The sequence below is a fragment of the Vitis vinifera genome, chromosome 7 (assembly GCF_030704535.1).
Source record: "Vitis vinifera cultivar Pinot Noir 40024 chromosome 7, ASM3070453v1".
Taxonomy (NCBI): Eukaryota; Viridiplantae; Streptophyta; class Magnoliopsida; order Vitales; family Vitaceae; genus Vitis; species Vitis vinifera.
Genome location: NC_081811.1, coordinates 25,109,690 through 25,136,328, shown reverse-complemented (window position 1 = coordinate 25,136,328; position 26,639 = coordinate 25,109,690). Strand labels below are relative to the sequence as shown.

The window sequence follows — 26,639 nt, the reverse complement described above, 5'->3', positions numbered from 1 at the left end:
CTGCAAATGTGATGTGCATCCACCATTGTGGACCAGAAGGCTCATCCCAGAGCCAATTCCATGCTGACCAATTTTCTTTTGAGGATGATTATGTGGCTGAAGGTGAAGATGGATCTTGACAGATTGTTCTTTCATTGAATTGGTCTGGGTACAATTGACATTTAAATACTTCTTCTACTGCCCTTTCTACTGCTGATCTATGAATCCTTAAGTCCAGCTTTAGCCTATTATAAGGAACCCTGGTTTTGGAAAAGATTTATGTAAGCACTAGATGGTAGCTGTTCATGAGAAACGTTTACCTTGGAGCACGGAAGGTTGCTTTAAAAAAATTCAATAAATAACTTAAAAGCAGGCTATTGAATCTAAAGGCTGAGTGCTGCTTGAGTGGTTAAGTAGATAGTTTGGCATGGTGTAGAATAAGGTAAAGTGGATAGCAAATCCCAGGCATGCCTGTGGATAGCAAATCCCAGGCATGCCTGTGTAGGCAATTCATAGATATGGGTGTCTGGTTTCCTTCCTTTTGACATCGAACTTCTTAGGCATTGTTTGGAAAAATCCAATTGAGGAATCATGTAGACTATAGAAAGCCTAGAGCAGAAAGAATGTAGTTTGGCATCTCAGAAACAAAAGAAAGCCTAGAGCAGAAACTTGACACGAAACTTCTTAGGCATTGTTTGGAAAAATCCAATTGAGGAATCATGTAGACTCTATAGAAAGCCTAGAGCAGAAAGAATGTAGTTTGGCATCTCAGAAACTATAGAAAGCCTAGAGCAGAAACTTGACACGGAACTTCTTAGGCATTGTTTGAAAAAATCCAATTGAGGAATCATATAGATTCTTTAGAAAGCCTAGAGCAGAAAGAATATAGTTTGGCATCTCAGAAACAATAGAAAGCCTAGAGCAGAAACTTGACACGGAACTTCTTAGGCATTGTTTGGAAAAATCCAATTGAGAAATCATGTAAAGACTCTATAGAAAGCCTAGGGCAGAAACTATATGGTTTGGCATCTCAGCCTAGGTGTTATATCATTCTGTAAATATCGACTTTGTTCTGTTTATTCAAGCTAAACATATATTCATTCTGAACAAGTAAGTCCATGAACATGAACTACATCGGTACTGGATTCAATGGGCATCTCAAACTTTCCAAATGAAGATTTGAGTCATCATAATTGGTTCATTTTACAAATTCTATCCATTTAAGAACAAATCAAACCACTCTCTCTAAATATTTCTGTAATTCTTGAAGCTTGAATCATGAAATCGAAGCCTCAGCATATTCTCAGGAATCTGATAATATTTATTGCTTGAAATTGATGTAGGATGTGAAAATTTCCCTTTGTAAATACCACTACAAGCTCCATAATTGCAAATTTTTCTATATCTTGTTCTTTAAGATGTCCTGTCAATTAGTATCACAATAAAAAACCACATAACTCAAAATATTCCTGCATTTAGCCTGTCATGTACTTGCACTGCATCATTTCATCACCATCAGTTTGTCGATTTCGGAGATTTTACTGCTTAATCATGAAATATGTCGAGTAAATTTACCAAAAACAAGGTATAATGAAGATGCAAAATGAACATATAATACAAGTTACCTTACCTTCGAATGGAATCTGATATGATTGTGGGCTTCAAGATAAGCACTGGAATATAGAAAGGAAATAATTCAGACAAAAGATTTCTTGCTTAGATATGCTTAAACTACTGTGGATTTTTGGCCTTTCCTTTTGATTTCCTGTTACTGGTCTTTCATTGTTATGTACAGTTCATCAATGGAGTTCTGAATATTCATGAAAGATTCAGGGGAAAGAAGTCACTATCTTGCATATTCTTGAAATTAAATTGTTATTGGCATGTGGTTACATCTGATGTAGCATTGAGAGCATAATTAACCACTATTTGTTTAACCATATATATATATATATATATGTACAAAGGAACTTTGATTCCAAGTTCTGCAAATATATTCCTGCCAAGTTCTGCACAAATATTCCAAAACATTCTTACCTCATTTTAATAATTTTAATGGAATTCTTCATCATTATTCTAAGAGGAGGAACAAACGACCCTTATATTAATAAGCAACCTCAATGGGAGCAGATAATACATCATGGGGACTTGTGAGATGGCTCTGGTGTTATTTAGAGAGACTACATTATTACAACCTCTGGGTTGAAAACTAATTCCATCGAGAACAGCTTTGAGATCCATCTCTTCAAGCTTGTTGAACCAACTACATTTATTTTTCATCCCTTTTCTTCTACAGACATCTTCCTCCATAGCCTGCATTTCTGAATAATGCTTGCTTTATATCTTCAGAATTAGTCTCTGCCTGCTGCTCCACTACCTAGATACATACCATGAAGAACAAATAGAGAAAGCAAACGAATCAGATGATTTAAAGCATGTAAAGTAAATATAAAGTGGAGAAATCTGATCAACATACATACGTCTGAACAAGATGCTTGCATTGAAAAATCATTGAAGCAACTTATAACGCACTGTTGAATTTCAAGGCCTAGAAGTTCCAGTGTGTTCACTGTCGACAGCAACAGTCCTGGCTTTGCTGCACAGCAAATCTCGATCCGGGTATCCATGTTTCTCCTTTCCACATCAAACTGCCAAACCACCATGCCAGAAAATTCGACTAAGGACTCTGGGTTATTCAGATATGTACATTGATTTAGCACTCTTACTGGGCAAATATCCAGCAATGCAGAAACCATACCTTGGGAGAATTTCTCACTAGTACTTCATTTGGCTTTAGCTCCTTGAAGATGCCCATTAGGTTGGTTTGATCCGAGCCCACTTCGATTTCTTCTTCTTGCAACTTGTTGATTTTCTCTAGGAGCTCTTTCATATAATCTATGGTATCTCCAAGTATAGATGTTCTGTCCATCTGCTAACGCCAACCACAAAATTTTGTTGTTCAAAATCAACATTATGTGAAGAAGAATTATCTACAGACTCTGAGGAGGAAATAGATGATCCAATATTTTGGGCAGAATGTGGATAATTATGATGTTAGAATTGAGAAGAAACTTTGAGTAAACATTGGGAAGTGTAGATCACCTTGCTGATCTTAGGAACAATTGATCTGAGCATGGAAAGGCGATCATTGAGTCGCTTCCTTCGCCTTCTTTCTGCCATTAGATTCTTGGAGGGCTGACCCTCAAGCTTCTTAACTCGAGCCTTTCTCTCTCCACACAAACCTAGGTTGAAAACTGGAGCGTCCATGGCTTGTTCCATCTCAACTTTACAGCTGGTATTCCTCTCTTCCAACCCATGAAGATCACTGTTGAGGAGACCGATATCTTCATCCTCAACCAGTGAAGGGTACTCTTCTTGAATTGGAAATGGGGGTGTGCCGTCATTCTTGTGGTAAGATGAATCAATCTCTGCTACGGTGAACCCATCAACAGAAGGATAGACTTCACTGAAAGGACATTCGAAGATAGGTTCTGTTGGGGTGGAGAATCCTTCAAATGAAGGATTTGATGTGGACAAAACTTGGTTCTCATCAAAAGCATCAAAGTTCCACCCATTGGGGAAGAACTCATTCACTGCAGAAGTGAAAGTGCTGCAAGTGTCTCTTCTTAGAGCTAGAAACTCTTCTAAGAGGCCATGTTGACTAGGCTCCATCTCCCTTTTCTCTTTTCTCTCTCCCTCCCTCCCTCCCTCTCAAACCACAATGAAGGTTAGCTAATGCAAGAGGCAGGTGGGTTCATATGATGACTTACATCAAGCTGAAGGAATATATAAACATATATAAAAGTGATCTCTTTCTTCATAATATATGCCTTATGGTATGTATTATGGTATATTGTGATCAGGAATAGCACCTACCTATAGCCAGCCCTAAGATTGAAAAGGAATCTACTTTTTTCCTCACTCTCTCTCTCTCTCTCTCTCAAGGTGAATTCATGTCTTTTTCACCGAAATCTTCAATTAGACAGACTTCATTTTTAAATCCCATACCCTGAATGCTTTGACCCACAAATCTGTCTGAACCGAAAAGGATGGAGTTAGCATCATAGACTCTGTCAGCTTCCCTCCCCATTAAATATTATATTTTGCTTATACAGGAATAGAAACAATGCATCTCCCCCACTTTTTCTCATCTCTCAATGCCTCAAACTTTGCCTTGCTATCTTTCTTTCTTATTTCTTTCACTACTAAACATAAAAAATTGTGTCTATATAATTTGTTTCTACAGAAAATGACATTAATATAAATTCTATATTCTTACTTTGTTTCCCTATGACAATTGGGTGTGGGTTCAGTTCCCTCTCCAGTCTTATCCACCAGCTTCAATCAGTTTTTCATTTGAAAATAATTTGCTTGTCTGATTGCTTTCATCAAAGTGATTCTCCAGAAGGATACAAAAAGGTGATATATCTGTTTGGAGAATTATTTCATCTCAATTATTCAGAAAATCTAGCAGTGCCCTTTTGCAGATCAACAAAAAGGGAGATCACCAATATCTCAATCCTTCAAAAAATGCTCGGTTTAACCTTTGGTTTTTAATGTATTATCTACAATTTCTCTCTATCAATAATTTTTTTTTTTTTTTCCTTGGGTGTGTGTTTGGTAGTGGACCACAGTCATTCTTCTTCAGTGGAATCCTTCTAAAAATGTTTATGTGCCAAATTTCTACTGGAAAGCAAAAAAGAAAGTATAATGATGTTCTTCAAATCCCTAAAAAGTCTTATTTCAAATCCTAATAATGGTTGGCAGTGGCACCACAGTAATGAGGATTATCTCTAATTATGGTTTAATGGGCCTACTCTATTTTCTCTCTACTTCTTTCTGCATTTTCCACCTAACAAAACAATATGGATATATTTTTTCTTTCTAGCCAAACAGAAAACATAAAATGCATGAACACCTAGATATATATCAAAATTAATTTGCAAAAAAAAAAAAAAAAAGGTGACACACCACCCAATGCATGTTAATGAATGAGTAATATGATATGGTTGTCTTCTACCATTTCTTCGCTGCTGCTGCTGCAAACCCAAGTATAGGACAGTGATGGTTGAGGGAGAAGAGGCTTCACTTGCTTTAGACATCATCTTGACTGCATTTAATGGGCTTTGGCATATCATCCCCATCAATGTACTGGATTTGGAAATTATATGGCAAAATTAATGACAACTGGAATTCCATGCAAATATTAAAATTTCTCTAAATTTCTGATCCTAAATTTCCCTGTCATAATGGTGTCTAAAAAATAATGACTCTTTGCCATTTGGATTTTGTTGTACAAACAAAAAGTAATGATTCATATCATTTAAGATATTCCTAACATTATTAGTATTTTTAAATGTATGGGACCAAAAACTTTTGGATACTTCTTCTAATGATATGCAGGTTGTTATTGCTTCAATATTATATTTAGCATTTACATTTTTGGAATATCAATAGCATTTTGGTCATTGAACAAAATTGTACAAATACATACAATAATTCAATGGATTATATTAAAGCAGTCTTTGCTTTAATTCCCTTTTAGGACAGCTCATAATCCTACCATCCCACATGAGAAATAGTTAGACTATGTTTAAAAATAACCATGCTTAAAATAATAATCCCAGCTTTTCGACGAAGATGCTCCAATTTTGATAGTAAATTAGGAGTAATTTGAATTGATAATTGAGAATTTAGAAGTTTGGTTTTAATTTTGATACCTAATTTTGTTTTTTTTTTAAAAAAAACTTAAATATTATTGAAAGTATATATATATATATATTATGATTTTGAGAATATGAATATATGAGATGGGTGATATGGTTTTTCCCCTTTTTAGCCCTAAGATTAAAACTAAAATGGAGGAGGAAAAAGACAATAAACCCAAGGGCCTTGCGCGTCTCGAGGGAAGATGGGACAAAAGCCGACCGACCAACCCCCAACACACACGTGAATGCATGAGTCAACGCACCATGTTTCGTATTCACATCTTTCTAATCCATACCAAACCTTAATTTCTCATTTAATTTCATTAAATAATTTCATGTATATGCTTTTGGCATATTCTTTTTGACATAATTAACGGCCACCTGCTAATGATTTGAAATATTTTATAATAATAAAAAACAAAATTTTAGGAAACTATGCAAGGAATTCATGGTAATCCAAACTTGATTTGAAAAAAGGGGACACATCTTTTTAATATCCCAGCCCAATGCAATGGATTAGTATTGGCGACAAGATCTAATTGACCATTTCCGGCTTTTGATATTCCCATGCATGACTTGTAAAATGTGTTGTATTTTTTGTTTTATTTTTCATAGTCGATGTTTATTGTTTACATTTGAATGCCAACAAATATACACACTATGATTGATTCATTAGTTGTTTGGAAAATTGAAGTAACAAAAAGGGTGGAATGTAGATGGCATTAATTTTCTTTTTATAATATTAGGAGATCGTGACATGTTAATAATGAGATGATTGAATGAATTAAGGAAATAATAATGTACAAGTAAAGAATAATAATTGAAAGGAATGGCGTAGATGGGTTAATGATAGAAAAATAAAGGAAGAGAGAAAGATTTGTGACAAGACCACGAGGGTACGGAGGAATAAGAGTATGAAAAACCGCGGCATGTATTCCGAAGCATCCGACAGGGGGAGAGTGGTTTTGGCAGAAGGAAAGTGGTATTGATGGGGGTGTAGTACTCTCAAGCCTCTGCTCTCTCGTCTCGCCCACAATATCTCTCTCCAAAACCGCTTTTTTCCATTCACTTTTGTCTGCTTTTTCATGGCTTTTTCCTCTGTGATGTGGGGTCCTACTCCTCAGTCTCTCTCCTTGGCTCTCCCCCTACATCTCACTTCTCGATTATCTGAAACTACTGTTCATCTACAACTGCCCTATGCATCAGCAACACAGACCCAGAGACCCTACTACCTCATCTTCATTCCTCATATGATCCACCCCCTCCAGGCTTGGCTTTGTGTATAAGATTTGAAGCGGTAGAGGGATTTTTGAATCATTTTGGAGAGGTTGGGACCGTTGGGTGGGTGGGTTTGAAGTGCGCGTGGGATGAGCGTGAGACATGGTTTCACAACCTGCATGTGCATGTCTGGATACGTATACGGTCTACCATAAGCGTCAGTTGGGGTGTCTGAGAAAATAAAAGAGGTTGAGAGAGAGAGGGAGGGAGAGAGAGAGAGGCCTGTGAGTGTGAGGGTCTTTCTCATGAGTCAAATCAACACAAGAAAACGAGGGGACTCTAAAAAAGGGCCATAAAAAGACGTGATTAATCGCCAGTCACACCTGCTTCTTCGGTTCTTCATCACCCTCCCTCATCAACCTCTAATCATCCACGTATGCCCCACCATTCCCTATTTGATTAATCCCCAACAAAATGATAATGTTTTTCTTTTTTGTTTCTTTTAATCTGAGGCAAGTCCCTTTGCCAAGATGATGTGGTCGGTTCACTTCCATTAGGACGTCCATTACCAAGTTATAAGAATAGGTAAAATTACCCATCAAGCTGTTTCCATATAAATGGGTTGCCTATCAAACTGGTTCTGAGTGTGTAATTCATTTTTGTCGAAAACTTCTAACTACATATATCATATGCAGGGTTGATTTATAGGGCCCATCCCATGGATAAGAAAACAAAAGCCAGCAATAACGGAAACTTCGGGGACACTCCTGGTTAATGTGAATACAAAATTGTGAATTTGCATTTCCATTATGATCTAATTAGTTTGATTTAAGAAGTTTTTTCTACATTTCAATAGTTGATTTGAAATGGGTTTGTTTTGTCCTTGTATATTATCTAGACAGCACTTCCTTGATTTGATAACCTTGATATATATATGTTTATGCTGTTAGCTAGTTCCATGGCAGCTAGGTGGTATTGAACTAGCAGATCTTAAGGCAATTTTTCTCTCTTCCCAGCCATAATTTCAGCAAATTCTCACAGTGCTGAGACTTTCTCATAGATGATTAACCTAAAACTTCGTCACCAGACTTTCCAAATTAACACAACTGAATTTCCCTGTGTGATTAGATTTCTTGCATCTACTCAGTTCCCAGATGAGCTCCGCTGTCTTAGAAACTTCAGTTTCACGTATCTAGGCGTTTCCTCAATACAAAAAATAACTGGCAAAAAGTTTAATAAAAATGGGAGGACAAAAGGCGAATCCAATAATATCATGCCAAATTCAAATTTACTTTGCGGCCTATGTAATAAAGCAGATTTTAAAACCATGGTCGATGGTAGTTTTGCGTCATGAATTAGTTGGGATTTCCCTTTCAGATTTTAGAGCATGCTGATGGGCATGGAAGGGCAACTACGAGTGAAATACTTTCGAAGACAGCAGTTGAAAGCAACTTGAGTGCTAGATTTCAAGATTACAGACGGCTCTTTTATTTTTAGTAGTTGGTTTGAATTGGTTGGTAGTAAAAAACTGTTGTTGAAGGAGACTAGAAACCCATGCTTGAAAGGCAACAATGATAAGGCCGATGGAAGTCAATCCTTTTCAAAAGGTAAGCAGATTATTGCTTGTTGGCATGCACGATTCAATCCATTACCCGGAAAAGTGGAAGGCAGGTTATCATAATTGAACTAAGTCATACTCAACCGTGGAAGATTTTCATTATTGAGTGTTGCTTACACCTCCCTGGATCCCTACTGAGAAAACAAAATAGAAAAAAGTTTCTTGTAACACAATTTATTTGTTTCAAATTAATGTTCAATCTGTGGTGGTTCCTCTTTTTTTTTGCCTTTTATTTTCTCTCAGTGTGACTTCAAAATGTATGACTTGAAATCCTAATAATTGGGGTTAATTCAAATCCAATAGTTTATGAAGACACTTCAAAGACATGAGCATCTGACCCATGAAGTTTGGCAATGAACCACCAACTGCATAATTCTTTGTTTTGATCTGGCTTGTTTTTTTGTGTGTCTTTGTGTTTGTTTTACAGAATCAGGGTAGCTAGCTAGATCAGTCGTAGCAATGTGGTTAAACCCATCAGCCACATTGGCTTTATGCGTGTCTTTTCCTTCTTTAAATCGCTTAATTTAAGGAGATCTCTTTGTATAATCCGACTTTTTCCAGATAAGTTGGGGGAAAATCAAACCAGAATCAGCAAAAACAAAGTAGATTACTATGCTTTATTAACGGTTAATAATTTCTTACATGTGCATGATCTTGCCAGGATTTTTAAGTTCTAAATTAATAGCTGATTGGCACAAAGTCAAAATCTCTACCCACTTGTGTTTTGTTTTGAAGTCCAGGAAATCACAATTTAAACTCACCTGACTTCTTGAGGCAGAAGCTATGCTTTTGTACGGATTCAGGTCCATATTAGAGGGAGAATCCGTTTCGATTGTCCTCAAAAGGTACCTCAAGGCAAAATACTAGTGATCGTAGCAAAGTTTGCACTTCAAAGAAAGTCATAAATCAGTGTCTTTTCAAATGTTATATAGTCCATAATGTTCAGTCAAGTTTTTCATTTTTTTATTTATTTTTATTTAATAATCCAATGATATGGTTTTTCAAAAGGTATATTAGTAAAAAATCTAGCCTTTGCCCGTTGGCGTGTGTTTAATGTCATGAGCTTGTGCCAATCATTACTAGCTGAATTTCATGGCACGTAAAGAAGACTTCCAAAAGCCATATGGTTTCAGACTTTCAATATGCATATGCTTGCTTGCATGTCATATATAAATGGCATTTTCGTACTATCAAATTCCTTAAAGCAATTATATCATTCATAAACCGGAAAATATTAAGGAAAGATAAAAAAAATGTTAAAAAAAAAAACGACTTTTGTATATTTGGTTTTAATATGGAAAATATATTAAATTAGTGAAATAATTTTGAATTAATAGAATAAAAATAAATTTTTCTTTCTATTTTCCTTTTTTTTTTGGTATATTTCTTTGAACTTTTCGAAACCAAACATAGCCTTAGGTAAATTACTGTGGAAAAGAAACGCTCAAGTACTATGATTTTAACCTTGAAAGTTCTCTTTTTCTTAATCACAAGATTAATGGCACAGAGCCCATTGGAATCATTTGATCCACGTAGCAGCATGAGTTGTTACTTCGATGAATATTCCTGTATACAGACTATATAAGAAGCTGATCATGTCTGGCTGATGGTTTGTGGAAGATGAATACTATTCCAACGCATCACGGATTCAAAATGTCCCCCCAAAGCCCTAATGAAACTTTGTATTGTAGTCATTATTTCCCCTTTTTTTCTTCTCGTGTCTTTACTCGGGTGTTATTATAACCAAGAGAAGACCTTATGGATGAATAATTTTCTAGGGTTCTAGGCATTTTAAAACCCTAGCTTCATGCAGGTGTAGAGCTCTTATACTGTAGCTTTAAGTATATTTTCTCGCATTTCTTCTGTGTTTTACATGTATATGATATTCTCACTCTCAAAGAGATAACCCCGTACACCTTTAATCATCATTTTTCACACAGTTGTCTCCAATATGGTATTGTGTGTGAGCCATTGTCTTGGCTGTCGAAAGAGGGAGATGTCACATGTGAGCATTGGAATCAGACAAAGGACAGTTGAATTTCTGCATTGAAATTGTGAGTATGATCATTGTTCACTACCTTTATTAATAGGGAATTTAGACAAAGATTGCTCCAATAGTGGGATGGATGCAGACCGTGACACAAAAAACCTGTCCATTTCTTGAACTTGTAGTGTTATTTTTGAGCACTCCACGATGCTTGGTTGATTGAATGAATTAACCATGGAATTCCAGCGCTTGATTTGGCAGTCAAATGGGAAAATTATGCCAGTAAAGTTCATGCACTCGCACTCCGAGTCGATCCTCCAGCCCCCACTAGTCTTCTGAGGCGGCTAATTTTTTCGATGGCCCCACAAAATCTCTCAAAATCTTTAAAAAGATGAGACGTAATCAAGTTGGTTTCCTGGTGGATTTTGGTTAATTTGGTACCTAACCTTTTTTTTTAATATTTCCAAGTATATGGTTGTCATTAATTTGACAGAGCCATGAATGTTGAAGCAATCCCTGAAATGATGGAGACGGAGGCGCTAGGATGTGTACCAGCAAGAAGCTTCTTCTTCTTAACCAGCTCTTAGTTTTGTATGCTTTTCCTGTGAAGCTCCAGCTAGTCTTTGGTTGACATTTTGAGTTACTGTATTCACCATTAATTAGAAGGGAAAATATTAATCTGCTTCAGCTTCATTTGTCGTGGCTCCAGTCTTACTATCAATTTTACTGACATGCTTGATGTCACAGACTTAGCCTTCTGCTCAGTAAGGTATCCAACCACAAAAAGGCATGATCTGATGAGGATCGACTTAGAATGAAATGATCGAGTCATAGTTCCAGGGGTGCATTGCTTCTTGTTTTCTAAATTTTTATGTACGGTCAATGCCTCAGTAAGGGAGGCCCAAACCCACCTACACATTTTCTAGGCAGGCTCCCATGTTCAAAGCACAGACAAAGCCCTACCAAAGGGAAACTTGAACAAGGGTGGTGGTGTTGGGATTTTATTAATGTTGTATTTAGTTTTTTACTTAATTCTAAATAGAATTTTAATGTTTAATAGTGTTAAATATTAGGTTGTTTGTTTTTGTAGTATTATATTTCTATTAAGTATTAAAAAGTAAAAAAAACTAATATGTTATTTTTTCTATTCAGAAAAAATTATATATTTTGACTTTTTCTATTTAGTAAAAAGTTTATAATAAATAATGAAAAAGTAAAAAAACAAACAATATAAATTTTAAAAACAAATTGCTTTAAAAAAAAAAACAAAAAAAAACAAACACCACCTAAGTCTCCAAATTTTTTACTCCTCCAATGTCAGATTTTATACACAAACTTCTCTTTAAGAAAAATTATGTGTAGTCAAATTCGATTTTTAATGATTTGAAAGATAATATGGGTGTAATTTCTATCTTATCCTCTTTTACAAAGGGTAATAATGCTAACATGAGGGCCTAGATGCTTAATTTGAAGCTTGATTTGACTTGACAGATATTCTTGATGGATTTCAAACCTTCAAACCTATTTTTTGAAGAATTTTCAAATCTTCAACTTAATACGAATAATTAATCTTTGAACTTGGATTTGAAAACCTAAGATAAGGATTGAAAAGCTCTTGAAGATTTGACATAATCTTTTGACCTGTTATCTATACCAAATGCTAAAGGCTAAAACACACGATATTCTTAGTCAAGAGAAACCAGAGATAGGGTAATATTATGGCATGAAATATCCGAGTTCATCGTTCTTAAGGATTGACTTGAGAAATATCAACAATGAATGATCAAGAATGATTTTTTTTATTTTCTAAATCTTGATAGTTGATTGTTATAACAAATAAAATTATAAAAGCAATATTTTATGAAAGAAAATTATTGATGAAGATTTTATACTTTAAAGATTGGAATATCCACAATCTAGTGTCAGAATTAGGAATCAAAGCAAATAAAAGCTTTCTATCTTTGATGATCTTAGGGTTTTTAGGGCTAATGGTCGTTCGTGACCACACTAAGTTTTAAAACTTAGTATTGCATCCAAAAACCTAATATTCATTTATAATTCGAACCCTAAATACTATCAAGTTAATGAATCCAATAGGGTTTTAGTTATGTAACCTTAAGTTTTTCGGTTCTCTTATAAATTCAACTTTAGGATAGATAATGATAAAATAAATCAAGTTAACTAATGACCAAGGGTACTAATTACCACCTGTATCAATAAAATATTGTGGTACACTCTCCTAAACCAAACAATATAGAGAGTATTTATATTATTACGTACCCTCAACTCAAACTTTCATTTGGATCAATTTAGATCACATTGACTCATTCTTTCCATTTCTTCTTGACCCTAAACCATCATGTTCCTATTCTAGTATACCCACTCTAGCCTCTTATGGGTTGGTTGTCACAAACATAATCTATAAGAGAACTCAAATAGATATATTAATGATAATAGAAATCCAAACTAATAGTCAAAGAACAAAAAAAACCAACCTAGTGTCTTCTCCTCTATACATAAACATAAGCATAGAAAACACTTGTTATTCTCTCTCTCTCTTTACACATGCGCGCACACACACATATATATAATTACAAGAAAATGTAAAAAAAAAAATTTATGAATTCCAACCACTAAAGTTTGAAATTTTAACGTTGAGTTTGAAATGGAGTGCTTGAGTTTGAAATAGAAACTATGAGTTCAAAATTGCCGCTCATGAATTCAAAATTTTAGAACTCATGCATTGTTTTTTCCTTTTTTTTTTCTTTCAATTCAAAATGACTTTCTCTTAATTCAACAATTTTGAATTGGGATATTAGTGTTGGCTTTTTCAAGCTCCTTTTCCTTTGTTTCTTGGTTGAGCCTTTCTTCTACCTTGGTTAAAGTGCTCTAGTTCCATTTTTTTAACTCTTCTATTTTGTCTTTTAACTCGATCAAGATAACATATTAGTTCCAAGACTAAGTTACTAACATAAATTCAAGCTAAAAGCGATGATTTTGCCTCTTATTGAGTCTAATTCACTTAATTTATGTATCTTTGAAATACATATTTAGGCACCAATTATCTCTCTAATTATGGTACTTTTCTAATGTGTCTTGCAAGCTTTAAAAAATCAAATGATGATTTTGCCCCTTTTTGAGTTTAATTCACATGATTTATGTATCTTTGAAATACATATTTAGGCACCAATTGTCTCTCTAATTATGGTTTTCTAATGTGTCTTGCAAGCTTTAAAAAACCAAGTGATGATTTTGCCTCTTATTGAGTCTAATTCACATCATCTATACATCTTTGGAATACATATTTAGGTACCAACTCTCTAATTATGGTTTTTTATTGTGTTTTGCAAGCTTAAAAAAACTAAATAAGGTTTCGGAAGGATATATTTGAATAGTTTTATGATCATTTGTAAATATTATCCTTTAATTAAAGTTAATATTTTGAAAGATTTTTAAGATATAGTTAGATAGCCTTGATCCTTAAAATATTATTCTTTAATTAAAATAAATATTTAAAAAATTTGAAAAAGCATATTTAGATCATTTTCAATCTAATTTTAATAAGAAATAATATTTATCTTTCAAATGATCAAATTTGTCATTTTTATTTATTTTGATAATTATATCTCAATTACCAAAAATTTTTATTTCTTTATTTAATTTTTGAAGATAACTTGGCTTCCTCTCATGTGGGGTCCATGTGATACATGTCATAATTTGACTTGAGAGAGTTATTGCTATGTGACAACTTTTATTTGGCCATTAGTAGACACATATCATTTTATTTTATGACTTGACCCTTGATTACATGTACCAATAAGTAGTTTTTTTTTACTACTCTATAAATACCCCTCTAAAATTTGTTTATGTCCACATATTTGTATATGTAAAAGTGGGCAAATTTTAAATGTATTTGATTTTTTTTTTTCCAATCTTTGAAAATATTATTTTTAATTAAAGTTTTTATTAAATATAAAAAAGTATATTCGGATAATTTTAATTTATTTTTTATTTCTTTAGTTAATTTGAAGATAATTCTTTTTCTTTAATGTGGGTATTATGACACAAGCAATGCTTTTTATTTGATTATTAATCATCACATCACATGTCCATTTTAGACTTATCCCTTAAAAGTTGAGGGAATATAATCCATGATAATCATTTTACCTCTTTGATAGCAACTGCAGAGGGTGGGCCGAGATTCGGGACAATGAATAATCCATGAAATGTTGGCAGAGGAGGCAGAAACTCCCAAATTTTACACGCAGCCAAAGGCATGTACACAAGTGCTTATTTTATTTAGGTTTCCCACTTCACTTTCAAGATTCTTATCTTAATCAAGGCAAACATTAATTTCAATATTTTTTTTCCTTTGGATGAGATCAAAGGAAACACTTCTCCAAATTAAATTAGGTTGATCGACCCACCATGGATTTATTCTTATTCCCTGTTTGCTTGTTAGACAAGATACAATGTGCCAAGAACAAGAGAGAAAGGGTGTTTTGGTTTCTAAATGCTCTCTCACATAATATTGCATAGTTTGTTTTATATTATTTTTGTATCTGAGAGTTGCCATGTTACGGTTATTATATATCTTGTCCCAACCAAATTTCCTAACCAACACAAGATATACTAGTGGTTATAACTAGACAACAACATAATTATGAGCTAACATAGCTTTATTCTAACATCCTCCACAAGTTCAAGGTCTTGGAAGAATGGAGAGTTTGGAAGAAAGACTTAAGATCTGTTGAATAGGTAGAGGCTTGGTCATAACATCTGCTAATTAAAGAGTAGATGACACAAACTAGGTTGCTTAATCAATGGTTATTGGCAGTCCAACCTCAACTACATGTTTGTTTTCACGCTTACCCTTGCCATTTTTTTGGGAGTTGAAGGACAAGAGAGATTATAAAGGATACCAAAATGAAACAAAAAAAATCGTGAGAGGATGATATTCTCCTTCCCAATCAAATTGAAAGATGATCAATTTTTCTACTAAACTAAGTTTCAACGATTAATTTAAATTGAAGGAAGCATTTGATAGTCTCATCTTTGGAATTTAAAGGATATATCTAAGAAAAGTGAGTGCAATCATCTATGAAAACTAGCAAATATTTAACTTCATTAACTGAGTTAACAAGTAAAGGTCCCCAAAGATTTGAGTGCACTAAATCAAATGGTTTTGTTGCATGAGAAATAGATTAAATTAAAGAAAGTTTATGACTCTTAGCCAATTGACATGAGACATATAAATCACAAGAACGTATTATAGGTAAAAAATGAGCATTGAGTACTTCATCTACAATAGGCAAAGCAAGGTGACCTAACCTATTGTGCCTCAACAATGCATAACTAGTAGGAAGAAGAGTTACATTGGAAGAGAAACAAGATACCTTAGAGTTGGTACTATTGTTTTGGAAACTCTCTTTTGGAAACTTGTAAAGATTATGATTAGTTAGGTGTCCTTGGTGAAGAACTTTCTTCAAAGACAGGTCTTTCACCATAAAAAATGTTGAATGAAACTTAAGGAAAACATTATTATCAACATAGAAGTTTTGAACACTAATTAAGTTGGTGGAAATCAAGGGAACATGAAAAATGTTGTTAAAGTGAAAAGAATAAGAATTAGACTGTAAAGAAGCTGAACCAACACTTAGAATGAGAAATTCTTTACCATTTCCAATATCAACGTTGTTTGGATGAACAAATAAATTAGAGTTCTATTAATTGAAAGCTTCAAGGGTTAGATGATGTGTAGCTTTAGAATCCATGTACCATGTAGCATTACCAAGTATAGATGGAGTCCTGAAGTTAGTGAAGTAGTGGGATTAGACTGAGTAGCTTGGTAATTATGATCAAATTGATGATAACAATTCAATGCAATGTGATTGAATTTGCCACATACTTAACACTATGGCTTGTTCATGAAATTACCACCATAATTTTGGAAATGAGACCTTGACATTCTTCTACCACCATATTTCTTTTATTATATATTTTTGTATATGAGAGCTAGCACGTTTTAGATATTATATATCTTGCCTCAACCAAATTTCTAAACCTACACGTATACATAAGTGGTTATAACTAGACAACAACGTGACCCTAAACTCACATAACTTCATTCTAATATATTTGAACTCCAAAAGAATAAAGGGGCTAACCCAATAACTTTTGTAAATTTACTTTCAATATTTATTTATTTATTTTTAAGCCACAATTATTCATTTAGGACAAAGATGGACCATTTTCAATATGAAGGCAATAACATTTAGGATAGTGATTATTGAAAAACCACTTGAAACTATAATGCTTCTATTCACATTGGTTATATTACAAATACTTTTAGGAAAAAAAAAACTAGTATTAAAATATAAACAAAAAATTGTATTTAATTTTTAAGCACGATGTGATATTGTGATTATTTGTGTTTTATGATAAATATGAAGAGAAAATATATGGATTTAACTTTGTTTCAAATTGAATTAAGAATCAAATCAAATCAAATCAAATCGATGTTAAATCAGTTTAACTTGTGGGAATAAATAAATTAGTTTCAATTTACTTAAAAGTCAACCAATTCTTCAATTTTTGATTAAAAAAACCAAATCAAAGCATGTCTACCCCTAAATAATACTTACTTCTTCATCAACAATTAAAAGGAAGAGAATGTTAACTTGTTTAAACTAATTTATAATTTAATTAGAATTAAAAAAAAAAAAAAAGGGGGATCTAGTGATAGGGGCCTGCTGTCAGCCCCTTAGCCACTTGATCTAGACCGGGAAAAACAGGCCTCATGGGTAGGCCTTGCACCCATGAAAGCCTGGGTTGAAAGCAAGGGAAGCCTAGAGGGTTGGTGGTTCGAATCCTTGAAGCTTAGTGTGAGAATCACAAAGGAGTCAGACGTGCACCGCGGGCGAGCCAGACGAGCACCGCGCGCGCACCGCGGACGAGCCAGGTGAGCACCGCGCGCGCACCGCGGGCGAGCCAGACGAGCACCGCGCGCGCACCACGGGCGAGCCAGGCGAGCACCGCGCGCGCACCGCGGGCGAGCCAAACGAGCACCGCGCGCGCACCACGGGCGAGCCAGGCGCGCACCGCGGGCGAGCCAGACGAGCACCGCGCGCGCACCGCGGGCGAGCCAGACACGCACCGCGCGCACCAAGGGCAAGCCAGACAGGCACCATGCGCACCTTGAAGGCACTTGGGCTAAGGAGTGGTGCAGAGGGATATTTTGGGAATTTAAATTAATTTGTATTTATTTAAATATTTCATTATGTCTCCTCAGACATATTGATGTCTCCTCCAGAAACTTTGAAAACGGCCCGTATTGCTCTTTAAGGGGGGGGGGGGGGTGGGTGTCTCAAGGGGGATGAGCACCAAGAGCGAGCCTTGACCGCGCCTAGTGCGAGCCTTGACCGCACCAAGAAGGCACCTTGGCATGGCAATTGAGCATGCACGCATGGGCTCCACGACATGTGTGGCATGCAACCCGTGGCTGCAGCAGCACGGGGCATGATGCGGCCTAGCCCCTCCCCGCGCCAGCACGAGGGCGCCTAAACCTTGTGCAAGCAAATCAGACAAGAAGACCATGGGCGCAATGCCATGGCCAGATGGGGCATCAGACAAACAACCGACTAGCACCCGAGGGCCTATGCACAGCACAGGGGCGCAATGCCCTGTGCACCAAGAGGGAACAGCCATGGGCGCAATGCCATGGCTCGTTGAAGCGGAACCTGACACAGGAAGGGAAAGCAACAGGCCCAGACCATGGGCACCTCGATATGGCTTGGGCTCACTCATCAGTGTGGGGGAGGCACACTGATGCAGCTTGGACAGCTAGTGAGCAAGTCAAGGAGCTGCATAGACTGACAGGGGGCTGAGGCAATGCTGATGAGAGTGGGTGGTTTCTCAGCAGGCCACCATCTGGGTGGTGGGTGGTTATACCAGCAGTTCAGAGCGGTTCTGAGCAGTTGCACCACCACCTGAGGAGAAACTGCAGGGCTAGTCTTTTAAATAGGACTCCTGCAGCCTTGAGAGGGGATAGAGAGGAAGGAGAGGAAGAGGATCTCTGAATGCTTGGGTTGTAAGCATCATCCTCTGGCTCAAGGAACAATTTTGTATCTTGTAGGTTGAGAACTAATACAAGTTGGGAAGACATTCCTGTAACCTCGTGTGTCCTTGTCTCTCTTTGGTTTGCTGTTGCTTGTGTGTGTGAGTGTTGTGAAGACTGGGAAGGAAGGTTGGCTAAGGAGGGGTCCTTAGCACCGCACACCAGGTGAAAAATTTAGGGTGATTTTCGAGGGTGTGACACCTGCCATGGCCTGTAGAGAAGGCCTTCTACTCGAGGTAAGACCCAGCCCAAAACCTGAATTGGGCCTTCAGCTTTGGGACCTTAAACCACACAAGTGAAATGAAAATGATATTCTATGAAGAAATGATAGAATCTAATACCAGATTATATTTAAATCAATAATTAATTTATTTGAACGATTGTAACTAATTAATTTTAATAAAAACTTTAATATAATATCAAGGGCTACAAATTTTATAACTACTTCAAATAAATATTAATTTATATGAAAATTAATTATTAAAATATAATGAATTTTCAATTATTTATAATTAATAAAAAAATCATGGTTTTAAAAACCTAATGGGATTGACCGGTCACGATTCCGATTCGATCCGAACCGACTGGTTATAATTCCCGTTTAGTCCAGTTAGTTGAGTCAGCCAAGGGTTGGACTGACATCGAAATAAGGTGAACTAACTATCGAACCAATAGATGAATTGATTGGTTTCATTTATTTATTTTTTTTCTTCCTCAAAACTACTTCTTTTATTCGATATAAAAGCCTTTCTTTCCCCACCATTCCTTTCTAGCGCCCCCTGCCCAGCGTGCCGCCACAGACAAGGAGATGAAAATTATGAAATCCATTTTTTGTGAGTTTGTTATTAGTTTAGAGTTTTAGAATTTAGATTATATATATATATATATATGTATATTACTTTATTTTCATTTCCATATTCCATATTCCATATTTTATTTTCATTTCCAATCTCATGTGGGATGATTAAGAGGAACATATCCTAACTAACTCTCATACCAACATGTCTACAGAATGGAGATTCCTCTTCATCTGCCTCTTTCTCCAAGTCCTCCCCTTGTTCTCCATTTCTGAGTCAACTCATCCACAGTTCCCATGTATGCCACCAACCAATAGTGACTATCCCTTCTGCAACACTTCCCTCCCCATATCTACCAGAGCTCAATCTCTCGTCTCCCTCCTCACCCTCTCTGAAAAGATACAGCAACTTTCCGATGAGGCCGCTGCTATTCCTAGGCTTTATATCCCTGCCTATGAGTGGTGGTCCGAGTCGCTCCACGGGATTGCCACCAATGGCCCCGGAGTCTCCTTCAACGGCACCGTTTCAGCTGCCACTAGCTTCCCTCAAGTTCTTCTTACTGCCGCTTCTTTCAATCGGAGCCTTTGGTTTTCAATTGGATCCGCCATCGCCGTGGAGGCTCGGGCAATGTACAATGTGGGTCAAGCTGGATTGACGTTTTGGGCGCCTAATATCAATATTTTTAGGGACCCAAGATGGGGGAGAGGCCAAGAGACGCCCGGAGAAGACCCCATGGTGGCGTCTGCTTACGCGGTGGAGTTCGTGAGGGGTTTTCAGGGTGGGAATTGGAAGGGCGGCGATGAAATTAGAGGTGCGGTAGGTAAGAAGAGGGTGTTGCGAGGGGATAGTGATGGTGATGGGCTGATGCTTTCTGCTTGTTGCAAGCATCTTACTGCTTATGACTTGGAGAAATGGGGGAATTTCAGTAGATATAGCTTCGATGCTGTGGTATGAGACTTTTCCTTTTTCTGAATCCTAGCAGCCTCTATCTGACTGAACTTTTAGCTAGTATTGCATATTTAAATCAAGTTGAACTGGGAACCTCGGCTGCTAATTTTAAGCTTGATTCATCTTTCCATTATCAGGTTTCAAATCAGGACCTGGAGGATACCTACCAACCCCCATTTCGTAGTTGCGTTCAGCAAGGTAAAGCAAGCTGCTTAATGTGTTCATACAATCGGGTGAATGGTGTGCCAGCATGTGCCCGGCAGGATCTCTTCCAGAAAGCCAAAACTGAGTGGGGCTTCAAAGGGTAAGATTCCTAGAACTTTTCATTTCATATTAATCCCATATTGCCACTTGGTCAATCCATATGTAACTCCTGGGTGGCCTAAGGGCAGATATATAACCTCAGACTGTGATGCTGTGGCAACTGTTTATGAATATCAGCATTATGCAAACTCCCCTGAAGATGCAGTGGCTGATGTTCTCAAAGCAGGTTTGCTGTTCAAAATTTTGGTATGTTCTGGAAAGACCTAAAAATGTTTGTCCAATTAAAAACTAAGATATGTTTACGTCTCTGTAGGAACTGACATAAATTGTGGATCATATATGTTGAGACACACACAATCTGCAATAGATCAGGGGAAGGTGAAAGAAGAAGACATAGACAGAGCCCTTTTCAATCTGTTTTCAGTTCAAATGCGCCTTGGGCTTTTTGATGGAGACCCTGCAAACGGGCTGTATGGAAACTTAGGACCTAAAGATGTATGTACTAAGGAGCACAGGACATTGGCACTTGAAGCAGCAAGGCAAGGCATTGTGCTTTTGAAGAATGATAAGAAGTTCTTGCCTTTGGATAAGAGTAGGATATCTTCATTAGCTATTATTGGTCCACAGGCTGATCAGCCATTTCTGGGTGGCGGTTACACAGGTTTGATTTCCTGCACATAGTAGTGTTTAGGCTTTATCTTTGTCAGCTCCTTTTCAATTTTATTTGCCTAATTATATATTCGTGGTTCAGTTGCAAACTGAAATTCCATTTTTCTTACCCTTTTTTATCATGTACAAATGGTTTTATAATTCATAGTTGTTTGTTAACATTGTGATATCCTGAAGGATGAATGGGGGAAATTTTCAAATGATAGATATGGTTCTTTTCCCCAAGAAACAAATGCTTTTATCCCCACCCCACCTGAATTCATGCTCTTTCCAACTTCTCATGTGAAGTTTATCAAGTTATTTTTACAAATTCCACTCTATCTGCATTGCCTATCATGTCAACTCCCAGCTAATATTGTTGCTGGGGTTCTCGAATTTTGTAGGAATTCCCTGCAAACCAGAGAGCCTTGTTGAAGGACTCAAGACATATGTGGAGAAAACATCATTTGCAGCTGGTTGCGTGGATGTGCCTTGCCTTTCAGACACTGGATTTGATGAAGCTGTTAGTATTGCAAGAAAAGCTGATATTGTTGTTGTTGTGGCTGGATTGGATTTGTCTCAAGAAACTGAAGATCACGATAGGGTTAGTCTTCTCTTGCCTGGAAAGCAGATGGCCCTTATTTCTTCTGTTGCCAGTGCAATTCAAAAGCCCCTAGTCTTGGTTCTTACTGGGGGTGGACCTCTTGATGTGTCATTTGCTGAACAAGACCCACGAATCGCAAGCATTCTGTGGATTGGTTACCCTGGTGAGGCTGGTGCAAAAGCACTAGCAGAAATAATCTTTGGAGATTTCAATCCAGGTTGGTATAAAAAATTTTTGAACTTTGTTTATTTTAGTTTGTTTCTCAGAGCCTTTGAAGGGCATCTGTCACCTAGAACAGACATTGGAGTCAGCATCAGAAATAATAACCAAGGGGAAATGATTCATCCCTTAGAAATCCAAAAATAGTGTAAACAGACTCATTTCCAACACAATGTAAAATACAAAAAGACGGGTTCATCTATTGTGGTGTCCAAACACAACCTAGGCTTTGATGTAGAAATCTGATGCAGTACTTTGGAAACAATGCAGGTGGAAGATTGCCCATGACATGGTATCCTGAGTCATTCACCCGTGTGCCCATGAATGATATGAACATGAGGGCTGATCCTTATCGTGGCTATCCAGGAAGAACTTATCGATTTTATATTGGACATAGAGTCTATGGATTTGGACAAGGCTTGAGTTATACCAAGTTTGCTTACCAGTTTGTTTCAGCTCCAAACAAATTAAATTTACTGAGATCAAGCGACACTGTTTCCAGTAAGAACTTACCGCGACAAAGAAGAGAAGAGGTTAATTACTTTCACATTGAAGAGTTGGACACTTGTGATTCATTAAGATTTCATGTTGAGATCTCTGTGACTAATGTTGGAGACATGGATGGAAGCCATGTTGTAATGTTGTTCTCTAGAGTGCCAAAAATTGTGAAGGGCACTCCAGAAAAACAGCTAATTGGGTTCAGTCGTGTGCATACTGTGTCTCGTAGATCAACTGAAACAAGCATCATGGTAGATCCTTGTGAACATTTTAGCATTGCAAATGAGCAAGGCAAAAGGATAATGCCCTTGGGTGATCACACTATAATGTTAGGAGATGTAGTGCATTCTGTCTCGGTTGAAATTTGAGTGTTCATTTGAAGTTCAAATGGGCATCTACATTAATAAAGAAGCATTGGGTTTTTTTTTTTATTTTTTATTTTTTCTGCTGAAACACGCATGCCATTTTGTAGAGAATACTCTCTGTTCTTTGAGACAATACTAGGTGGGAGAGTTTACCTTTCTTTGGTGTCTGAATTTTAGTTTTGAGGAACATGGGTTTTTTTACTCCATTAAGATGGCTGAGGTTGTCATAGCCAGGGATGGGACCTGTAGAATCCAAGTGAACCTAAAAAACAACCCCAGTAAAGCCGTCCATCATAAGCTTTGGATTGAGAAGAAAGCACCAAAATATTGAGCTCTAATGGTGTATGGCTGGCAGAGCATCTGCAAACCTAGAACGCCTGGCCAATTTGAGGAAACCTCTGTTTTATAACAGGTCCCATTGTGCTATAATACCGAATTGGTACCATATCAAAGAGCGGCATCAATTATATCATACCGCATATGCATGTTGGGTCTTATTGCTATATGTCTAAGCCTGTTGGTTGATTGGACAATTCTTCATACTTTGCTTCCATCTATTTGTACCTAGATTTTATTGTAAACATTCAATGTTGGCGGGGAGGTTAGGAGTTCTGTAAGTACTGGTTCGATGCCCAAGTATTTTATTTTTCATAGGATGCACTAAATGGGTCCTAAATTCTACACAGGAATCTCTAATTAAAAGCAATTTTCATGGTGTTTGACAAAAAGCATCCAATTAAAATTATATATATTAAAAATGAATCGTTTGTCTTTGCCCAACCCCCTTTGCCCCAAAAATTCCACACTCCACAAACTTGAAGTTCCAAAAAAGGACAAGCTCAGAAAGTGAAAGGTGGATAAGCCGGTACACTGTGTGATGAAGAAAATGGGTTTAAAAGGGGTATTTCTTACTGTTCCTTGAAGCTCACCTGCTGGTCTCTCAAGTCATCTTGGGTGAAAGCTTGAGGGCCATCTCGAATAAGAATTTCAGCCCCAGGAACTATTGGCATTAAAATTTCAATTTCCACACGCAACCAATGCAATATTAAAAGCTAAAATTTTGGTCTGCAAATCAAATCCAACAAATTCAACTTCACATCTGACTTTTTTTTCACCATCAATGCTGAAATTATTTGGTTCTTCTTAAAAATTAACAGGGACTAAACCCTAATGGGGTGGCACCCATTTGAAGAAGAATCTTTTAAATTATTACATATTCTAATTTTAATTATGAGGTTTGCCTATCATTCCAATTCCATGCGTATAAAAAGAAATAACCTATCAAATCGTATCATACATATATTTAAATCTCATTATTTTGAATCAAACCGGGTTTCATTGCTTGTAATTTGATTAAATGCAAAGATAAGGGTGGAGTAAGGAGTGGGTGGGAGGTCACTTTTGTAGTTGTAGTCAAACATCACATGAAGTAATCATCCAAGTAATTTTTCAAAAAGAGTGCCACCATTCCCTAGTCCCCCACCTACATGCCTTTTTCTGCTTTCTCACTTTAGTAGATGCCCGTGCGCCTCTCCTCCTCATACATGATGCAACACTAACCTAAACTTTTAAAAAACACGCGCATATGATATAAGCCTCATGCATAAGCAACAAGCCAAATCTACTGTCGTAACATAAAGTCAATTGCCCAAAGAAATATACCAACATTTCCCATTGATCTCATCCTCAACCACTCCATTCCCACCTTAATAACACACATAAAAAAAATTGTTTTTTGGGATTAGTCTGTCCCATGATAACTTTAAAAATCCTCTTTCCCTTTTTCTTTCTTTATTGGTTTGCTATTCCCATGCAAACAAATGGGTATGAGGTTATGATTCTTCCCTTTTTGAGTTTCGGCCAGTAAAGGATGAAGGGTGGTGTGAATTTAAGAACTTAAGAATCAGTCTCTATCAGTAGAAGCAAGAGAACCAGATAACTCTTCTTACCAATTGTGGGAAGCAACTTGGGATAACTTGAACCATTCATTCTTGCAATTTGTGGGGGAGGCAGCCTCTTTCTCCCACTCGCTGGTGCCTTTCAGCTTTGTGATATTCCACCACTGCCAATTGCTGGGCTGTTTACCAATTTGGATAATTCAGAGAAATGTCCGAATTTTCGGTGGATATTTTATGTGAAAAGAGAGGGTAAAAATGGGAGAGAAAGGTAACAACCTGTCTCATGTCCCGGGCATACGTAAGACTCGGCCATAATTGGGATTTGCTTAGCTGTCTACACTCCCACACTCCTTTTTTTCCTCACATGGTCCCTCCACCTTTTCCTCGTCGCCTTCAACTTTCCCCTTTTATCCTCTGCTTCTCTCTGCTCCCCTTGACAATTGCTGACCAGTTTTGTCTTTTCATCGTTTCAACGGGAGTGCAGCGAGTGAGAGCGCCCAGATCATTCCAGAAGAGCCCTAGGAAAGAGAATAGCTTTGGGAGAAAGCAAATTCCAAACCAACAATCTGGAAAAGCACCGCCGTATCAGAGAGGCCGATTTGGGTCTATCATGTGTATTTATGAGCGTTAGACTATAGAAAGAATAACCTCATTTGACGTCGAAAGCCCAAAGCACTTTCCACATTCACACACCCTTTTTTCCCCAGAGACCCAGTTTCATTTTCCCTTTATTCTCCTTGCTTTCATTTAAAATCTGGTTTTCCGCCCCTGCTACTCTCCTCTGTTTCTTGAAGATGAACGACCCCAAGTACGCTTATCCCTACCCTGCCCAAGGTACTTTTCTTTTTTTTTCTTGGGGGATTTGTTTGCTTCGTTTTCATTTTTGGCAAAATCTGTTATTCTTTTTTGGGATGCATGTTTATTTGTGTCATGGGATTCCATTCTTCAAGCATCATGGCTTCATTTTTCTGTGTCTTGTATTTTTATTCTTGGGTTTCTTGTAATTCCATGTCAACTATTTTGGGTGATTTTCTCAGGGTATTACCAAGGCCCTCCAGTGATGGCACCCCCACAATACGCAGCTCCACCACCCAGAAGAGAACCAGGTTTCCTTGAGGGATGGTAATAATCACTCTGTTCTCATGCAAATCTCCCTGTCTGTCAAACGGTTGATGATTATTATAATATCTTTCAATCTCATACACAATAGATTTGTTTTGTATATAAAATAACATGATTTCCATTGTTTTTGTTTTTGTTTTTTATTTTTATTATTCTCTAATGTGATATGGGTTGGATGTGGGGATCCAGTCTGGCGGCTTTGTGTTGCTGTTGCCTGATTGATGAGTGTTGCTGCGACCCCTCTATCATCTTCGTCAGCTAGTAATGCTGTTGATTCCACCATGGATAAATCATCCCACTTTCTCCTTTTTATTCTGCTTCTGCTGATTTATATATGAGGCTTGAATGTATTCATGTGTGATGTTGTAGAATTGTTACTCTGCCTGTTAAGACGCTTCCCTTCTGTTCCTTATTTTCACATTTATGGAGGAGTCTTCTGTCTTACACAGACCCGTGCCCTTTCTTCTTGTTTGCCCCATTTCAATCACTAGCCATGCTTTTCTGCATTGTTTTTGTGGTTTAAACCGTATTGTTCACCTCTGAATTTCAGAGTAGATGATAAAATGGAATCCATACATGTGTTCAATCATGGGGTCCAGAGTCCAGACTCCATAGACGTCCTCGGAATTAATTTCCTCCAATCAATTGAA

The 26,639-nt window shown here is 36.9% G+C and overlaps 2 protein-coding genes and 1 long non-coding RNA gene across 5 annotated transcripts; 2 read left to right on the top strand and 1 right to left on the bottom strand.

Annotated features, from left to right (window-relative positions):
* Window positions 1-2,064: 2,064 nt before the first annotated feature.
* On the bottom strand, window positions 2,065-3,841 carry LOC100267616 (transcription factor bHLH93). 2 transcript variants are annotated; one of them, XM_002264371.4, is made up of 4 exons: window positions 3,082-3,841; window positions 2,738-2,908; window positions 2,460-2,627; window positions 2,065-2,356 (listed from the first exon to the last, which is right to left on the bottom strand). In XM_002264371.4, the coding sequence occupies exons 1-4, from the start codon at window positions 3,649-3,651 to the stop codon at window positions 2,270-2,272; spliced, it is 996 nt and encodes a 331-aa protein (XP_002264407.1). In that variant the 5' UTR covers window positions 3,652-3,841; the 3' UTR covers window positions 2,065-2,269. The 2 variants fall into 2 exon arrangements, with proteins under 2 accessions (XP_002264407.1, XP_019074241.1); XM_019218696.2 differs by having other exon boundaries at window positions 2,456-2,627; window positions 3,082-3,711.
* A 15,528-nt stretch (window positions 3,842-19,369) lies between these two features.
* LOC100258853 (probable beta-D-xylosidase 6) lies at window positions 19,370-23,033 on the top strand. Of its 2 annotated transcripts, XM_059738593.1 has the most exons (7): window positions 19,370-19,459; window positions 19,638-20,371; window positions 20,509-20,675; window positions 20,764-20,861; window positions 20,949-21,296; window positions 21,688-22,104; window positions 22,377-23,033. In XM_059738593.1, exons 2-7 carry the CDS (start codon window positions 19,724-19,726, stop codon window positions 22,970-22,972), a joined length of 2,274 nt encoding a protein of 757 aa, XP_059594576.1. In that variant the 5' UTR covers window positions 19,370-19,459; window positions 19,638-19,723; the 3' UTR covers window positions 22,973-23,033. The 2 variants fall into 2 exon arrangements, with proteins under 2 accessions (XP_059594576.1, XP_002264031.3); XM_002263995.4 differs by lacking the exon at window positions 19,370-19,459 and having other exon boundaries at window positions 19,489-20,371.
* Window positions 23,034-25,042: 2,009 nt separating this feature from the next.
* Window positions 25,043-26,433, top strand: LOC100262463 (uncharacterized). Its single transcript, XR_785297.3, has 3 exons — window positions 25,043-25,701; window positions 25,905-25,989; window positions 26,179-26,433. It is a non-coding gene; the product is annotated as an uncharacterized LOC100262463 (long non-coding RNA).
* Window positions 26,434-26,639: the final 206 nt, after the last annotated feature.